This window comes from Nestor notabilis, unplaced genomic scaffold (assembly GCF_000696875.1).
Source record: "Nestor notabilis isolate BGI_N333 unplaced genomic scaffold, ASM69687v1 scaffold3988, whole genome shotgun sequence".
Taxonomy (NCBI): Eukaryota; Metazoa; Chordata; class Aves; order Psittaciformes; family Psittacidae; genus Nestor; species Nestor notabilis.
The window spans coordinates 76,886-95,560 of record NW_009938564.1 but is presented as its reverse complement, the minus strand read 5'-3'; the positions used below and the strand labels follow the sequence as shown (position 1 = coordinate 95,560).

Below are 18,675 nucleotides of genomic sequence, written 5' to 3'. Positions count from 1 at the left end.
GTGCTCCAGAGTGAAGAACATACTGCTGAAATCCAACTGTGTGTTAGAGGCCTTCGGCAATGCCAAAACAAACCGGAATGACAATTCCAGCAGGTTTGGGAAATACATGGATATCAACTTTGATTTCAAAGGAGACCCAATCGGGGGGCATATCAATAACTACTTACTAGAAAAGGTAAACCACCCTCACTTCTAGAGGCTTTTGTGTAGTTACCTTTGGAATGTGTGTTTTGCCAACAGAAAAGTCCTTTCAAACGTGGTGTGTCAGCAGGTGACATGAGGGCAGAGAGGCTCCTTCAATCTAAGGCTTCTTTTGCTTCAAGAGTAACTGAAATGCTGCTGAATCATTGGCAGCACCCCCTTATTTCAGCACCCCCACTGTCAGAGCTCACCTCTTAAAGGACCAGTGCTCCTCAGAAGCTTATGGGCACATAGGTCTATGTGCTTTGTATCCAGAACAAAACCTGAGATCAACTTAAGGTCTGCAAAACTCCTTCTTTGTTAGTTGCCATACTGAGATCTCAGGGGTGAATAGAAGTAGCCGACATGTGGCACTGTAAGTGGTGAGGGTAGGGTGAGAAGTGTTCTGGAATAACCTTGTGAGATCTTTCAGGAACTTTGGTTTTATCTATTCCGGTGATCCTGAGCTTAATTGGGTTTTTCATGTCATTAAGTGGTGGCTGAAAACACTGGATTATGTAAAACTCCCCAGAGAAGCTGGGTGTGATCTATTCACAGCTCTTATGTGAGAGACACACGTCTGGCTTCGATTTATCCCTTTGACAGCATCTGCTCACAACATGCTTTTTTGTTTGTGTTTTTTTTTACTTTTCCCTTTATTTCCCTGAAGTCTGTATTCAGAATAAACACTTTATGTTAAGAAACAAAAACAACAAACCCAAACATTTAACATGTGATGCCTTAACGCAAAAAAGGGGTAGGGCTGCAGCTGCAGTGACTTAAATCCTCATCCTTTATTTCATGTTCGTGACTTCTACCAGGTTAAATTGGTTTCCATTTTGAAAGCAGTTGAGGTTCAGGTCCAAGCAGCAGCAAGTTAACAGGCAGTGAGTTTGCACTCTGCAGGAACACACACGGTGTTGTTCTCTCTAGTTCAGACTTGTAGCATGAAATAAGGTAGTGTTGCTTGACTGAATTTCTGCTGCTTTTTTGTGCTGTTTTACACTGATTTGGAATGGGTGCTCTGAAGATGGAGCTATCACCTGCTCCCTAAAGCAGGGCCCCTGTGGTACGAGCAGAGCATTTGCTTGTGCAGTGGCTGGGTGCTGCTGCCCAGCCTGTCCTGGGGATGTAGAGGTTGCCATAAGATCCTAACTATGGCCCTATTTGCAGAGTCCTGTTTTTCATTCCCACCAACTAAATAACTCCTGAACTAAAATGATGTTTTATTTGACATTTCCATGAAAGCAGTTTTGATCATAGACTTCCCTCTCCATGGGCACATGTAGCTAACGGTGCCTGTTACAGACTTCCATGAAGTAAGGTTAGTTTGGGGGTGTCCTGGCAGGGGTGAAGCGATGCATCGGTGGCTGGGGGGGGGGAGTGGCTGGGAAGCAGGATGCCCACATCCAGGAATACTCATCTCTGTGTTCTGTTTCCCTGCAGTCTCGTGTGATTGTGCAGCAGGCAGGAGAGCGAAGCTTTCACTCTTTTTACCAGGTCTGTATTGGTTTCCTGGCAAAAGAGACTTTCCTCACCTTTCCCAGACATGAGAGGCAAAACACTCAAAGCCTTCACCCCCTTTGTGAAGGGTTCCCTTGTTGTTACACCTTGGGTGAGCTGAGGTTCTTGAACTCTTTGACAAGGCCTGGTCTGGGGAAGGAGCATGGGAAGGTTTATTTTCTTCTATCCTCCAGTCCCATATTAACACATTTGTAAACTTAAAAGGAGGCTAACTAAACAAATCTGGTGGAATATTGGACTTTGACTCACTGTTTTATTTGTAATAAGTCTAATCCCTCTATTTTCTCTTGAGGCCTTCAGTCCATATGGAAGTAATTTTATGACACCGAGTTTGCTTTCTTCTTTTTTTTGTGTATGTGTGTGTCTTGTTAATGTCTTCCATATTGTATAGTGGTTCCCTTGTGTGTCTTTTGGGGGAAATGGTTGGCCTATTACTATAACCTATTGGTATAACCTTTATTCTCAGTTTAGCAGTGAGGCAAACACAGGTTTGTTTATTTTCCCCCTTTACTCCCTACTCCAGGATGCGTGTTAGCACCTTTGTCATGAACGTGCCATTTCCGTGTTGGCAAGCCCCTGTGTGTAGCAGTAGTTGTGCTTGCCAAGACACAGCTGTGGCATGTCACAGATGGAAACGTGTCTGCTCTGTGAAGAGGTTCAGGCTGGGTTTCTAAACTGTTGTGTCACTCAAAAGGACAGTCATTTAGGAAAACACTTTCTGGTGGTCAGAGCCCTACCACGATGCACACTGTGTGTTTTGCTCACGTTGTGCTGTCATTCCAGATGCTGCTCCTATAGCACTAAGTTGATGATTTTATGATTTTACTTGTTAAGCAGATAAATAAGAGAAAAAGGAAGGATTTTATTTCTTTCATTCACCTTGTCTTAAACTGCTCTTTGTGCAGCTGCTCCAGGGGGGGTCTGACCAGATGTTACGTTCTCTGCATCTACAGAAGGATGCATCTGCTTACAACTACATCTGTCCTGGAGCACAGATAAAGGTGAGTAAGAGGTAACCTGGCTTAAAATTGTAGATGCTTCTTGGAATACTCCAAGTACTGCTGAGCTGGCAGAAGCTGAGACCAATATTTGCAAGATGAATATGGAAAAGTGACACCAATGTGCTGTTTGCAATGGAGTTTCTGGCCCTCAAAGACAAAGTGTGTGTGTACGTGTACATGCTACACTTGTGCCTACTTGTGCCTGCTTATAAAAAGCAGTAAAATGTAGTAGGAGAGACATCACCTTTGTTAATGAATGCAGGCATAGATATTAGACCTGTTACCAGTGACAGACTTTTCATGCTTCAAAGCTGTGGCTGCCCCATCCCTGTCAGTGTTCAAGGCCAGATTGGACACAGGGGCTTGGAGCAACCTGCTCTAGTTGAAGGTGTCCCTGCCCATGGCAGCAGGTTGGAACTGGATAGGCTTTAAGGTCCCTTCAACCCAAACCACTCTGGGATTCTATGATGATGGGTAACAAGCTGTTTTCCGGACTAAAAAGCCATAAGGGCTCGTTACAGGAGGCTCAAACAGTAAGACTGTTGAAGGTACCAAGCCATTCATTCTTCATATCTGCCTTATCCTCAAGGGGACCTCTGAGCACGGAAGAAGGGAACAAACCCATAATGTTTCTAGGACAAAGTCCTGAACACTTTAAGTATGTCTGGAGCTGTCCCTAGTGGTGTCCCTCTGAAAGAGGCTCCAGACAAAAGCTCCTGGATTTCCTAACCGCTTGCTTGAGATGCTCTCTGGCAAACCAGCCCAGAGGCTTTCTCCATTAAGCCCCTCATGTCCCACACCTCTCTTTTCCCCTCAGTGTTCCATCAATGATGGTGCAGAGTTCAAAGCAGTAGCTGATGCCATGAAAGTGATAGGCTTCAAGCAAGAGGAGATTCAGACTGTCTACAAAATCGTGGCGGCCATCCTTCACCTGGTGAGCTCTCTGCCCTCTGCAGGTAGGAGTAGGCTGTTCTTCAGGAGGGGTCAGGGCACTTGTGCTTCCAGCAGCTCCAATTCCCTTGCTGCAGAAGCAGTTGGAAGATCAGTTGGTTGGAAAATTGTATATAGTTTACAGCTGAACTGTTCCAGTGGTGAGTGAAATAGGATGAAATAGGGCACTGCAGTAATGATGGAAATTGACATTTGTTCCTGCATATTCCAGATCCCAAACCAGACGTAGCGTTAAGTACTGGGAGCTGTTAAATGTTCTGAAAAGGACTTGTGTGGGTTTGGCAGTGAGGGGGTAGGGAGCTCTCACCTCACAATCCTTCTGTCCCCTTTTGCTGTCATGCTGACCATCACCACTGTGGTTTTGCTGGGGAAATGGTGCTTCACTTCATGGTGGAGACTTGAACACAGCCAGATACAGGAAATGTCTTAATCCTTTGAGTTCTGATACTGAAGAAATCTTTCCTTCACCTGCATTCTCCTGGGACCCACAGAGAGCCTCCCACCCTGTGCAGTGTCCCTGTAGCTCTCATGCTTCCTTGAGGAGAGAGGCACTGCAGGTAGGCAGGACGAGGGAATTCCCAATTCTTCCTCCCTCTTGGGGCAGTTGTGCCCCAGTGCTGGGGCAGGAGCAGAGGCAGAGCAGAGCCAGGCCATGCAGGCAGGGGGTGAGAGCCCCCAATCCTGCAGATCATGCAGTGGTGTTGCTACTTATTCCTGGCTTGAATAGCAGGTGGAATAGGGATGAAATTGGGCTGGGTTTGTGTTAAGAAAAGGCAAGATTGAGAAACTGAGTCTCTTGCTGCTTCTTGCAGGGGAACCTGAAGTTTTCTGTGGATGGTGACACGCCTGTGATCGAGAACAGCAAGGTCGTGTCCATCATTGCAGACTTGCTGTCAACAAAATCGGACATGGTGGAGAAGGCTTTGTTGTTCAGAACTGTCGCTACAGGTCGGGATGTCATTGACAAACAACATACTGAACAAGAAGCCACCTATGGCAGAGATGCCTTTGCAAAAGTGAGTTTAAATCTCGTTTCTCTGCATCCAGTTTTGTATGTGACAGTAACTCAGGTGCATTTCTTCTGCTTTTGCCTTTTGGTTGGGTTGTGCTTGGTACAGCAAAGAATGGTGATTCCTGAGGAAGGCATTCAGTGTTGAACTGCATATTTTTCAATGCTCAGGTGCCAGTAGGATTCCTGGGTGATCCAGTGAGTACGGTGCTTGCTGAGACACGGGAAGCCTCTGCTTCGTGTGGGTTTATTCCTGAATGTATGTGCTCCTGTGCTCCATAGGAGGGTTGCAGAGCAGCACCTTCCCTGGCTCTGAGACAGCCTGACCCCAGCCAGCAGAGAGAGGGGAGGGAGCTGCCAGCCTGGCTTGCTGATCCCTGCAAAAGGAATCCTTTGTACAGGCCTGAATGTTTTGTGCAGTGTGATTCTGGAGTTCATTTAGCAGTTAAATTCAGAGAGCAGAGAGTGGAACACCTTGAGCTCAGGCTGGAAACCTGAAGTGCTCTCTTATTTTTGCAAAGGATACTGATGAGAGAAGGAGTGACAATTGTCCTTCCTTTGCTAAAAAATCAAGGGAAGATCAGATGAAGTGATGAAGATCCTTGGTTATTAACTTGTTCTCTGAAGGTTGTGTGTTTGCACAGCTTCCTGGTACATTTTGAACAGGGACACTTCAAAGATGCCTATGCCTACAGAACATCTTCTTTTTCCAAGTTGAACAGGAATATCTTGGTGCCATTGTGCTCAGTTGTTAGGTTTCTATAGCTGACCTCTCACTTGCTCTTGAATGTTGTTGAGTAATTCTCAGAAAGGAAGTTATTAGGCAGCTGAAAAGGAGACTGGAATCAACTGAGGGGAGCTGCTGTACCTGCTGACCTCCCTGGGGCTGACACTGCGAGTAAATGAGTTTGGGAAGAAAGACAAGAAACACTCTTTTCATGTCACTGCTGTTCACTTGGAGCAGGATGTTATCTGGAGCTGTTGTGTGGTTAGGGCAGCATCTTGCATTAGGCTTTGTAGCCCCACGTGTTGCATTTACCAGAACGAGCTGCAGCAGATGCAGGCAGAACTCCTCAGTGTCTGTTCCCTGGCAGGCGATCTACGAGCGCCTCTTCGCTTGGATCGTGACACACATCAATGATGTGATTGAAGTGAAGAACTATGACACTACAGTACATGGGAAAAACACAGTCATTGGAGTCCTGGATATCTATGGCTTTGAAATCTTTGACAATAACAGGTGAGCTGTTGCTGAGACACACTGAGGTGCCTTCCCCTTTCCCACAACACTCATGCTTGTTTTCCTTCTGGTCTTTGCAGCTTTGAGCAATTTTGCATTAATTACTGCAATGAAAAGCTACAGCAGCTCTTTATACAGCTGGTTCTAAAGCAGGAGCAGGAAGAGTACCAGCGAGAGGGAATTCCCTGGAAGCATGTGAGTGATTTGGCAGGGGAGGGAAAGGTTGGTCTGAGGTCGGTGTACCTCCATAAGGCCCAGATCTACAGTTGCTCCACATGTAGGCTCCTGGTGAAGTCAACAGGACCTGTGTGCCAGCTGCACTGTCACACTTGCTATCTGGAAACCAGGCTGCAGAAGCTCACAATTATCTCACCACGCTTCTTCCTTTGCCATGGCATGGGAAAATGAGTGACTCCAGGTCTGAGTTAAAGCATATTGTGGCATGTCTGTGGTGCCACACACATCCCTGTGTGCTTCTGCTCTGAGTGCGTATGTGTTTTGTCTAGTCGTAGATGTTAAAGTGTAAAAATCTTCGTTTCTCCTGTTCAAGTGCCTTTCATAATGTCAGTTTTCACTGGGTGGCTCTGCACATCTGGATTTCAGAAGACATCCTAAAGTGCATTCTGTCACAGTTGATTTTTAGCAAAGATCTTGAGATTTATGTGAGGTGTTGGAAAAATCTCCTTCTCTGCTCGTTGGTGGTAGCAGAGTGGCTGGCTTGATTCTGAATCACTGACTGGCACACTGAAACTCACTCCTTCCCCTGTGAACAGTGAGCCCTGTGCTGCCAGTCAGACACATGGTACCTGTTGTTCAGAGGCCAGCACTGCTGTGCTCCTCGTTTGCTACCCAAATCACAAATTTACCCATTCCTTGTTTGTTACAGATCGATTACTTCAACAACCAGGTCATCGTCGACCTGGTGGAGCAGCAGCACAAAGGGATCATCTCCATTTTGGATGATGCCTGCATGAATGTTGGAAAAGTAACAGATGAGATGTTCCTCGAGGCTCTTAACAACAAGCTGGGGAAGCACGCTCACTTCTCCAGCAGAAAGGTAACTCGCTCTCTGTACCCTCAAGCCTTCCTTTCCTTTTCTAGTTTGAAAATGGAATGGAATAAGGAAAAACGGTTTCAGGGAAAAGCCACTTGAAAGGTGCCTGAGGCCGGAATCATGACATCGAGTATGAAATGGAATGCGTGAGAGCTGCGGCAGCTCCAGCCCTTGGAGCTGGGTTTAGGTCACGTCGGGCAGCCCCATTCCCAGCAGAGGGAGCTCCAGCATGTCCAATGTGAGATCCGTTTTATTCCGAGCATAAAAGCAGTGGGAGCCGGTGCTTTGACATATCATGATGTCATCTGTGGCCAATGGATGTGCAGCTTGAGCACACGTGGTGCTCTGCCCAGGCTGCTCTAATACATAGTGACAGGGAAATTATTCACACTTCTGCAGGATCACTGAGGGCCGGGTGTTCAGCACCATTGGCTGCAGAACACGCTCGTCTCCTCTTGCTCCTATGAGCATCCGGGCCCCTCGCCTTGCTTTGGCTTTGGTAGAATGTACAGATGAAAAGGCTTGATTTATTCCTGGCTTGGCAGCTATATTGAAATCATCGTCACCAGCCTGATTAATCACAGAATCAAATAAAGACCTTTAATTTATTGATGTCTCTCAGCTCAGAAACGTTTGAAATGCATCGTTGGGAATGCTGCTCCCCGCCCCCCGTCTCCCTCCCACCCTAGCACAATGTTTTATGTAGGTCAGAAATACAAAATTAGCATGGTTGTGTAAGATCTGTGCTAAAGGCTGCTCCAGGGAGGCTCAGTATAAACAATAGGTCTGGATGTGGCTTGTTTGGGTAGAGGCTGGGATGGGAATAGAATAACCACTGTTCCCTCCCAGCCGTGGCTTTCCTGAAGTGCCCTTTAGCTGCAGCTCACCTGACATCTCACCTGCCACTGGCAGATGGAACCTTGCTCAGGGTTAACTTAGATTTTAGCTGCTGAAGCAGGAGTTGAGTTAGGCACAGTGTCTTGTGAGTAACCTCACCTGCAAACAAGGCTTTTCATGAAGCCTAGCCTGGGGTTTCTATGTTTTAATGCAAATTGCTTCCTTTAGTAGCGCTAACGATAGTGAATAGTGAAGCCTGGGGGGATGAACTCCTAAATCCTCCACAGTGGGGTCGTGTGGGAAGCGGTCCAGCTTCTGGAGCTGTTTAGTCAACAGATGTAAGCTGGTGGAGGAAGGAGTTCAGTTTCTGATCTGTCCTTGGTCCCACGGCTGTGAAGGTGAAGTGGTTCCACCGTGGAGAGGGCAGGAAGTCCTTTGGTGCAGTGGGGGAAAAGGGCTGAATTTCACAAAGCATGTGGGATGCTATAAACTGAAAATTCCTAATGAATCTCTTTGAGTCCTTACCTTCAGCAGTCCCTGAACAACATAGAAACCATTAGAAGAAAATATTGCCAGTTGCAGCATTCCTCAGCAGGAGGTGGCATTGTCAGGAAACTGCTTGCACAGCCTGAGAGGGGAACAAGGAATACTGCTATAAATAATGGTGATGGAGGGTATGATGTATCTTCCTGGCTTGCTAATTTCTAGTTCAAATCAATATAGCCTTGAAAAACTGACCCATAAAACTCTCAGCATCAGAATTATTTTTCCCCCTCTTGTGTCTTTGCAGATGTCCTTTACTGTATCTAAGGGATCTTCCTCCATCCCATCCAGAACTACTGAGCTTTCCAAGCTTGAATTAAAACAAAGGACTTGATTTCATTTCGTCATTTGCTTTTGTAGACTGTCTGGATACTACAAAGCTCAGCATAGATCAAAGCTGTTCCTAAAGAGTTAAAGTGTGTGCTGATGTGTTGTGGGAACAGCTCCCATCTTTCAGCCTGAGTTAATGCTTCGCTGCTCCCCTGTAGAGCATGTTGCACACTGGTTCCATGTGGATAAGCTCTGATGGGCTGCTGTGCCCTAAATAGTAGTGTCCTAGTTTATGTCCTGTATGTCTGGTCTGCTGCTGTCTGCTTGGTTGTCCTGGTGAGAGCCAAGCAAACCAGGAAAAACAGGGGCAAAATTCATGTTCCTAGAGGAGAGTTGCCCTTCTCTGATCTAGATCTGTAGATGTGCAAACTGTTCTAATAGTACTTCTCAGTATCCCAGGTTCATTTTCTCAGCCTCAAGTTCTGAGCTTTTCAGTTGATCTTATACTTTGGAAGGATCAAGTGCAGTTGTAGACAGGCTGTGAATTGCTAAATCTTCAGATTCTGGAAGGTGTCAATCTCAACAAGCTCACTGTGAAGGGCAGAGTATCAGAAGGTCCATTCTCGTCCATCTGCCGTATCTTCCAATGTAGTAGGTGATAGTGAATGTTAAAGTGAGAGAAGGATATGGGACAGACGTGATGATAGTATGTTATGCTCCCAGTCTCCAGTGACCTGCAGTCTGGGAGCCTCCTGAATCAGAGCTGGTGTCCTTAAAAGGGTTTTTTTCTTCTTTTTCTTTCTGAATTGACACAGACTTCCATAGTGAAGAGTTCCTTTCTTCCCATTTTCCTCCTTCTTCCCTTTTAGGTTACATCTCTTGCCTCCTAGTTCTTGAGCAGCAAAACACGGGGTGCTGTCTTCAAATACATCATCTCCATTATCTCCTGGCATTCCTTTCTTAACCCAAAGAGGTTTAGTTCGGTTGGCCTTTCCTCCTGTAGCAGTCAGTCAGTACTGTTGATCGCTTTTGCCCTTCAGCAAATCTCTTCCAGTTCTCCTGTGTCCTTTTTGAGATGGAGGGTAGTTAAGATGCTTGCTGGGTTAGGAATGGGACGGTTTGGGGCCCATCATTTACTATAAATACTGGCTTTTCTCTGTGTGTGTTACTGTATTTTTGCTGCATTTCTGTCATTTTTTGATTGCTTCCTTTCTTTGCTGAGGAGTGATAATGTAATGGGAAAAAATATAAAGGAAGATCATAGACTCATAGAATGGTTTGGGTTGGACCATCTAGTTCTAATCCCCTGGATCAGATACCTCACACTAGATCATGTCACCCGAGGCTCTGGCCAGCCTGGCCTTGAACACTGCCAGGGATGGAGCATTAACCACTGTAGGCTCTTGCAGCTTGAGTCTGTACAAATGGACATTCTTATAATGCATCCATGAAAAAATCCTACAAAACAGAGTCCTGACTGGATTTCACATCTACGCTTGCATATAACTCTAGTTCCCATTTCTATTTCCAATGCATGAAAGTCCAGGGGTGATGTTGTAACGGGTGTGAATTGGTTTCAGCTTTGTGCCACTGACAAGACGCTGGAGTTCGACAGAGACTTTCGGATCAAGCACTACGCTGGAGATGTGATGTAAGGCTCCTTCCAAAAGAAACTTGCACCTTCTATTTTTGTCTCGGAGCCAGCTTTGAAGTGGTACAACATTCTAATTTAATGCTGCTGCTGCTGGTGGAAGCAGAAGAGCTGTCACCCAGAATTACAGAGTGCAGCAGTCGCTCATCAGTTCAATCTAATGCTGGTTTCTTGCTACACAGGATGGGGTTTGTACTTGAAGTGGAAACAAAACATTATGGGGAGGGGTTAAGGGGAGAGCATTGCTCCAAGAAAAAGGAGGAAAGCAAAGCCAGCACTGTTCATGCGAGAAAGCTGTACTGAGCTAATAAAAACGGGTCTAGACATTGGTATGATTATATAAAGCTCTGGCTCTGAATTCTCAAGTTGGTTTGAGCAGATTCAAAATACAGGGTCATGTTAAACTGCAGAATGGGTGCACAGAGCCCTCCCCACTCAGGCTGTGAAGTTGTCTTTACCTGAAGCCTCCAAAACTCTGTGGTGTGTGACGCTGTCTGTGGGGATGGCTTGATGCAGGGATTTGAATGTTGTGGGGTTCTAGATCCCAGTGCCTGCTTCCAGGGTGGGATCTGAAGCTCAGGAAGCAGCTGAGTGGGAGTCACTGCATGGGGAGATTTGGGAGCTTTTCCTTGAGGGTCAGAGAGCTGTCTGTCTTGAGTCTTGGAGAAGGGATGAAACTCCAAAATGGTTCTCTCTCAGGGTGGTGTTTCTGTGGGAGTAGAGGAAGGAGACAGTCCAAAACATGTGTGTTGATTTCCAAGAGAATTCCCTTGTCACTGGTTATAGGCAGCTCTTGATTTCAGGCAGTCTCCTACTAAAGAGTCTTCCATGACAGCAAGAGAGAGGCAGACTAGACATGTTGGGAAATAAAACTTCCTTCCTGTAGGGTTTAACACAAACACGTGCTCTGAATTTGGAGGCAGAAGCCGTGAATGTAACTCTCCAAGTGGTTCAGGTGCTGCTGGGTGTCTGGGCCATGGTGCTGCAGAGTTCAGGTCGCATCCTGAACCTCTCTGGGTGGTGTTCTGTGCTGGAGGTGGGAAGCTGGGCTGAGAGCTCAGTCTCGCACAGTGCTCATGCAGCAAATTAGTGGTAGGTTGGGAAACAGAGCTGGGTTCCTGATTAGCAGCTGCTGTGGCTGTAGGAGTGCAGGGATGCTGCTGCCACACTGATACAGCAGCTCAGAGACGGACTTTGCTTCTTTACAATGAACTCTCTTATCCTTTGTTTTAGTTACTCAGTCACTGGATTTATTGATAAAAACAAGGACACTTTATTTCAAGACTTCAAGCGCCTCATGTACAACAGGTAGGAATAAAAATCTTACTGAGGTGAATTTAAATCTGAGCTGTCAGAATCCTTTTTTTAGAGAATGGATGCTGGAAGAGGCTGACGTTTGCACTGACGCTGCCTTTGCTGGGTGTGCAGTGCATGTGAATAGACACACTGCTCTGGGCTCTGAGCTTTGCAGAGTTTGATTTTGCAGGACGAAGGCCTTAGTCTCTGTTGGGTTTGTTCTGATCTAACCTTTGATTGAACTAAATTGAAAGTGTTGGTTAGAAAACAACTTGCTGTGCAATCAAGAGAGCTGTGCAGAGGTTACCTCTGCTGCTCCGTTTGTCATTAACCAGCGTTTTTGGACCGGTTGCAAATGTATCATTGCTGCCCTCTCTTTAATCAATGCTAAAGATACTGAATAATCAGCAACAGGCGTTGTTGGCCCCCGTTACAAGTCCCGGTTTTAGGAGAAGGTATAAGGGTGGGGGCAAAATCCAGGCAAATAGATTTGAATCCTTTTCATATGTGCAGTGACATGAAAAACTTCTACTGTGCAGCCACGTGTTCAAAATACTCCTGAGGTCAAAGTTGCCTTTGACAAGCAAATGGGAAATCCTCCCAGAATGTGTGTGCATGTGTCAGTGTCCCAGAAAGCTGTTTGCCTTGGCAGCTGGCATTAACTGTGCTCTCAGGCTTTGTACTTGTGGCCTCTCTCAACCTTTCCAAGACTTTGCTCAGAGGCAGAAGTCAGCATAAAATCACCTGCAGCTGCATGGACAGCGCTGCTTCACCTCCCTTCCAACCTGGTGCAGCCATGAACTCAGTTGAGAGCCCTGCTGTGTTTACTCAGTGTCCTCCCTTGAATGCTTTTGCTGTTTGTGTTTCCAAGGCTTCACGTTAACCAAAACCTGCAAAAATATTTGCTGTCCTGAGGTTTCATCAAATGCAACCTCTGTTTTCTGTTAAGTCCCTAGTAAAAGGCTGCTCCCAAAGATGACTTGCAGCATATTACAGCATGTGATAGATTGGCTATTAGATAGCTGTAACTGCTCTCAGCTTTTGTCTCTTGCAGAGCTCTTGCCATCCATCATGGCCATTCTACCTCACCTTCAACCCTTCAAGAAAATACAGGCTAAAACGTATAAATTATTTTATACAGCAAGAATGGTGCAGGAACACAGCTTGAACTCAGATAGCACATTCCAAGGGAGGAGAGTGCGGGCTATGGTCTTACTCTTTACTGTTTTGATTAAATTCTTTATGTTTGTGTCAGAAAGGCAGACTCTGCTTTTGATAGATCACTTCTGCAGGGTTTTTACTATCCCATTACTGCACATCTTTATCTGAAGAGGAGAATGCACTTGTCATTTTTCAAGGGGGTTCAGCCTGAACCATATATTGCTCAAAAGCAAGAGATATTTTGCCTGGGAATGTCAGGCTGGTTTGGCTGATACATTTTGAGCTGAAAACACCAGTAGATCTGGGCAGAACCAAGCTGGTGAATTCTGAATTTAGTGGAACTGTTGTTAGACTGTGCGATTAAAGAGACTTTCTTCCAGCTCTAACCCTGTGTTGAAGATGATGTGGCCTGAAGGTAAACTGAGCATCACTGAGGTAACCAAGAGACCTCTGACAGCTGCTACTCTTTTTAAGAACTCCATGATCGCACTAGTGGACAACCTGGCATCGAAGGTAAATATTTCTGTTGCAGAACCAACTCCAGCTTCTGATTCGTGGAGAGACTGGGTGACCTTGCTGCACTCCTGGCATCTTGGTGCTGTGGTGGAGATGTTAGTGCTCCAGGATGGGCAGGGAGAAAGTGCGCACAAATGTGGTTGAGAGAGGCCCTATCCCACTGCCTGTGCAGCCAGAGAGGAGCTCTCCTGGGTGACAAATCATGAGCTGTGGGGCTGGAGGAGGTGCCTGTGACCCTGATGAGAGGGAGATGGATGGACTTTCCAGGGAGCCAAGATGTACCTTGTCTATCACTCCTCCATAGAATCTGCTGCCTAGCCCTAACCTAAATTTGGTATAGAGGTGTCAAGAACCCAGAGAGGTTTCTGTGTGTGTTGTGAAAATGAGTGGTCGGGGAAGGAAGAAGGTTCTGAGTGATGCTGCTTGTTCTCTTGATGGATGGAGTTCTCTTTCATCCTGAGCAGTCACAGCATCTGCTGCTGAGCCAGGCTGTGATCAAGGCGGGTACCTGGCACCTCATGGTGGGAGGCTCAGCAAGTGTTCATGGAAAAACTTCATTTGCTTCTTTGTTGGCAAAATTATTCTGGGCCACCTGGTATTTGTAGCAATAGAATAGTCGAGAGGACACTGAGCACTGTGGGGGGCTGAACAATTCCTGCAGCTCACAGCAGGAGATGAGGAGTTTAAATCATTCATTATCCACCCTGAGGCAGTAGGTACCAAAATTCATCATTGAAGGCTGGCTGGCTCATGTGAAATGAGTTAATTTCAGTTTATTTATCACTGATATCTCCGTCACAAATACCAGCCTTTTCCAAGGATTGGCCAGAACCAGGAGCTGTTTCAGAGTCAAATTTAAGCTCCTGAATTCACTAGGAGGTTCTCTGTGTGTCTCAGAGTAGCCCTTTCCCGTTATTTACCTTCCCTAAACTTTCACTGAGAAACTGGTATTAAAGATGTTGGGTTTTCCTGATTTTCTGTTGAACAGCAAGGAAGAAAACTGTCTCAGATTGTTTTTCCCAGAGTGAGCCCATTAAAGGGAAGCTTCTCATGGAACAGGCGTGTTTGTCAGGACTTAACAAGGGCTCTTGCCAAGCAAGAAGGAGCCAAGGGCTGTCGTGGTTGTGCAGCAGTTTATGGCCAACCTTTGGAGAGCTGGAATGAAGGGGGTGAAGTTTGCACTTTGGAGTCTGCTGTTTAAAACTTTCCATGGCTAATGCTCTTCACAGAACAGTGTTTGTGGGTCCTGAAGTTTGCAAACTGACTTATGTGGGCTGGGCAGCAGGTAACAGTCGCTGTTCCTGGGCTGGTGAAACCACTGTCTCCTTTGGGGACACCACTTAGTGCAGTTACGGGTACTGAGATTCTTCCCTTGGGGCATGTTACTCATTCTTCCTGTGCTTAACTCGGGACCAGAGTTGCATTTCTTGGGCTAGACAGTAACAACATCTCGTGTCTGACTGTGGCTTGGACCCTGCAGGCCTGTATGTGGAAGCCTGCACTAACAGCTGATGAAAAGAGCCCTCTCAAACCGCGTCGCACAAGGGGTGTGAGCTGCTGTGCCTGCGGGTCCAGAGGGAGAGGTAAAACCACCTCATGTTTTCCTCAGCTGTTTCTCAAAAACACCATGAGGATAGGCCTGAATTTTGTTGCATTTCAAGCTGGTGGCTTCATAAAATCATGAAATGGGTTGAGGTGGAAGGGCCTTTGGGTGGCTGCTCTTTTAAATACTGACCTGGGAAGCCCTTTGCCTGGCACGGCTGTGAACCATCAGCTTCTCCAGGAACTCTTTCTCTCAACATCCACATTTTCCACCTCCCCTTTCCTTCTTTGTAACTCCCTTTGTCTGACTCTTCTTTCTTCTATACCTGTCTTCCTATTCAGCTTGACAGGCTTCATCTCTAGTAAGTTTTAATGTCAGCACTGTGACTGAACATATCCAACACAGATTTGTCAGTCCTGTGTCCTATCCCTGCTCTCATCTAATGAGCTGTAAACTATGAAGAAGAAACCTTTGGAGGAGGAGTTTGTTTAGGGAGCAATGGTTTGAAACTGCTTCATTTTCTTTTTGATACTTAAACATCTAAACCTCACTCAGCTGGCTTTAAAAACCAAGGAAACCACCAATACCGGAGGTGCCATCAGGCATCCAACCAGCTTTCAGAACTGGGGCCTTTGTGGCTCTGCATTTCAGTTCTTCCATTTATAAAATGCAGCTCCCGGGCTTGACAGCCCCATGGTGCAATAATGGGAGCTGCATAATTATCCCCCTGAAGAGCTGAGGCTGGTGGGATTGTAAGCATGGAATAATCTGCTTTAGAATTTACCCTGGTAGCTGTCATTGCTGAGAGGCTTTAATTATGCTGTAATTGCTCTGATAGATGATCTCCTGTCTGTGCAGGAACTTCCTATTTCTGTTTTCCAAAAGGAAAGCAGCATCTTGACTTCTGCCTTTGATACCAAAGGCAGACACAGTCACTCCTCTTTGTGCTGAGCTGGAAGTCCCAGATCTTTTGCACTGAGGTTTGTTGTGGTTTTGAATGGCAAAGATCCACCTTCCACTAGAGCAGGTTGCTCCAAGCCCCTGTGTCCAGCCTGGCCTTGAACACTGCCAGGGATGGGGCAGCCATCCAAGATGTTGCAGCTCTGCAGATTAATGTGGAATATTTGTGATATCCATCTCACCAAAGGAGTTGTATTAACATCAGATGCAACACAGTGGTACTTGTGGGCAGCTCTTGCATGGTCTGGCATCATTCTGATGTTAGTGACCCCGTTGCTAACGCTGGGATAGGTTTGTCCTTAAGGGTGACTAACGTGGGTGAATTGTAGCTGAATATTAGCAAGAGGGGAAGGGCAGAACTGCAGACCGCTCACCTCCACAACTGCAGCCTCTTTCACAGCTTCTAAGCTGAGTTGTAATTCAGGGAGTTCTCTGTATATCCTGCATTTTCCCTGAATAGCTTATTCCCAGTCAAACAGGAGGCTTGTTCTAGCAGATGAACAACCTGGCCTTCACTTACTGTCATACAACTGAGAGATTAAAATCCAGAGCTTATAAACTGCAGGCATCAGGTCCAGCAAACTCCTACTCCTCCTCAGTTATAGCTGCCATGACCGTGTCAAAACCACTTCAGCGCTGATGTGAAGTTCTGAAAGGGCTGCTTCTGCCTTCATAGCTTGACACCCAGTGTCTGGGAGCGTGAAGAGCAGCGGTGACAGCGTGTTCCCATGGCACAGCCCAGCTCTGCCGCTGAAGGGAAAATCATCACCCACACAGATGGCACGTTCTGAGAGCTGGTAGGAGGCTGTCGAGTGAATAAAGACCCCTGTAAACCTTCTTACCTCCAGTGCAGAGAGAATTCTCAGGAGAAAGACAAAAGCGTTAGTATGTAAATCTCTTAGAACTCTTTTGATTGTACCAGCATGTTCGATTTCACCATTTTTTCCTTTCCATTCAGTCTGTGAGGTAGAAGACCTCACACAGACCAGAGCTGACATTGCTGCCCTGAGGAAGCCTTGTCCTCAGTGCTCCTTCCTTTCCTGAGCCCACCACTAACTGAGAGGATCTGAAAGGCAGAGCAGGATGAAGAGAGCACTGATACGCTGCCTGCGGGCTCAGCTGGTTCTCTGGGAGTGGGGCAGTTTTCTCCACTGCATCCAGCTTTGCCTCAGCCTCCCTGTAAGGAAAGGAGCCAGACAAGACTGTGACAGAGCTACCCCTGATGCAGTTCGTGGGGAGAGATGGAGCTACTAGTGGAGAAAGGAGGTGATGTAAGAACATACATTGCCCACACACTTCTATACCTACTTACACGCTCCTGAGTTGCAGCACAGGGATGCTGCCAGCACTTGGAGGGGTGGTTGGCTTAGATTTTACTCACTCTCCTTGGTGCCATATATTCCTACCCTAAGGACAGCCCTCCAGGAGAAAAGCAGAGCCCAGTGCTACTGATTGCATGCTTAAAAAAGCAGGGAAACGTTCCAGACCAATGTCTTCCCCAGAAGATCCAGTGGCTCGTATCAGTTTCTAGGATACGAGTTTGCTTTTCCAAGGCCTCCCTCCCTTGTTCCTTACGCATATCCAGCCTGTTCACACTTGTTAGTGAGCAGAAGCTCTGTGTGCCTGTTGTTAGTGCTGCTCACGCAGGATTAGCCAGGAGAGTCAAGGATGATCCTGTTTCATCAATACTGCTGAAGGCAAAATAGCAATTTGGGGCCTTTCATATTCTCCTGAGATTAAGTAAAAGACCTAAAATCGTAGCAAATAGGGCTAAATCATAGACAAATCATAGAAAACAGGGCTGGAAGGGACTTTGGGAATGCACCTGATTTGTTTCCTGTTTGAGGACACCTCTGCCTCTTATCTTCTTTTTGCAGGAGGTTGTTCAGGCTGTTCCTCTCTAATGCTGGAGGTTCCTTCCCTTTCCACACACATTTCACTCCCATTCCTTCTTTACCCAATGCATCAGTTGAATTTTTATACTGTAGCAAAAGCTCGTTTGTCCTAAACCTGAAAGTTTGCTTTTCTTCATATGTACCCTTCAAATACATCATGTCTAACATCAGGAGGCTTCTGTGGCTCCTCAGTCCTTCGAGACTCAAACTGTATTTCCTCAGAGTCGCATTTTCTGGGGTTTTGATCTTGCCTGTTCTTCCCTCAACTGAGTCAGCACCGTTTGCGTCCCTCTGGAGCTGCAGTGCCCCAAACCAAAGGTGATGTGCACATATATAGAAACCTGCTGGGTTTTTTGCCTTCCAGTTTTCTTCTTCCTGTGCCCCTTCTTTAGAAATACATGAACTCACATTGGCTCATGTTGAACTAGAACTTGTAGGTCTCTTTTTAGCACAAGTGTAAATCAGGTTTTCATTCTTTTATTATGGAACTATTTCTGCCTAAATGGGAACTTTACATTTGTCCTCACCAAATTAATCTTTTCTTCCTTTTTTTTCCCCCCAGACCACTCCTCCCATTTGTTAAGGTTGTGGGTTCTTGCACTCTCAAGCTATGTATTGCCTTCAGATTTGGCACCCACATTGTACTGCTTCATTGGAATCACTGTTGAAACCATCCAGGACCCGAAGAGGCTCTGGAGAACTCAGCATAGTTTAAAGATTACAGAGTAATCCATGCTGCTTTTAGATGTTGATACTGGGAAAGCCGTATCTGACAATCAGGACAACCAATTACATTGGGCTTTCTGTCTTTTATGAAGCCCTTTCTTGTTATCATTTGTCTACAGAGGAGGAGGAGGATGCAGAACTGGTTCTGATACATAGGCAAGCTCAGTCAAACTCAAACGTGTAACACGTGGATCCTGTAACAGGTGTCATCGCAGTGGGTGAAGAGGAGGAAGGTTTTATGTGCCACTCGTGTCACTTCTGATCTAACCTTGTAATTCCTGTTAAGCGCCCAAACCTGCCTCAGATGCCGGGGTTCAC

General features: G+C 46.2%; 1 protein-coding gene across 1 annotated transcript in view; it reads left to right on the top strand.

Annotated features, from left to right (window-relative positions):
• Positions 1-18,675, top strand: part of MYO1D (myosin ID) — a gene marked incomplete at its 5' end in the record, with an annotated part of 101,695 nt that overhangs the window by 8,343 nt on the left and 74,677 nt on the right. Inside the window, 11 exons of the mRNA XM_010019378.1 lie at positions 10-175; positions 1,627-1,680; positions 2,610-2,705; positions 3,523-3,639; positions 4,469-4,672; positions 5,760-5,905; positions 5,986-6,100; positions 6,792-6,962; positions 10,190-10,260; positions 11,494-11,568; positions 13,098-13,230. Of these exons, the coding sequence (XP_010017680.1) occupies positions 10-175; positions 1,627-1,680; positions 2,610-2,705; positions 3,523-3,639; positions 4,469-4,672; positions 5,760-5,905; positions 5,986-6,100; positions 6,792-6,962; positions 10,190-10,260; positions 11,494-11,568; positions 13,098-13,230 (1,348 nt within the window). The remainder of the gene's footprint in view (positions 1-9; positions 176-1,626; positions 1,681-2,609; positions 2,706-3,522; positions 3,640-4,468; positions 4,673-5,759; positions 5,906-5,985; positions 6,101-6,791; positions 6,963-10,189; positions 10,261-11,493; positions 11,569-13,097; positions 13,231-18,675) is intronic.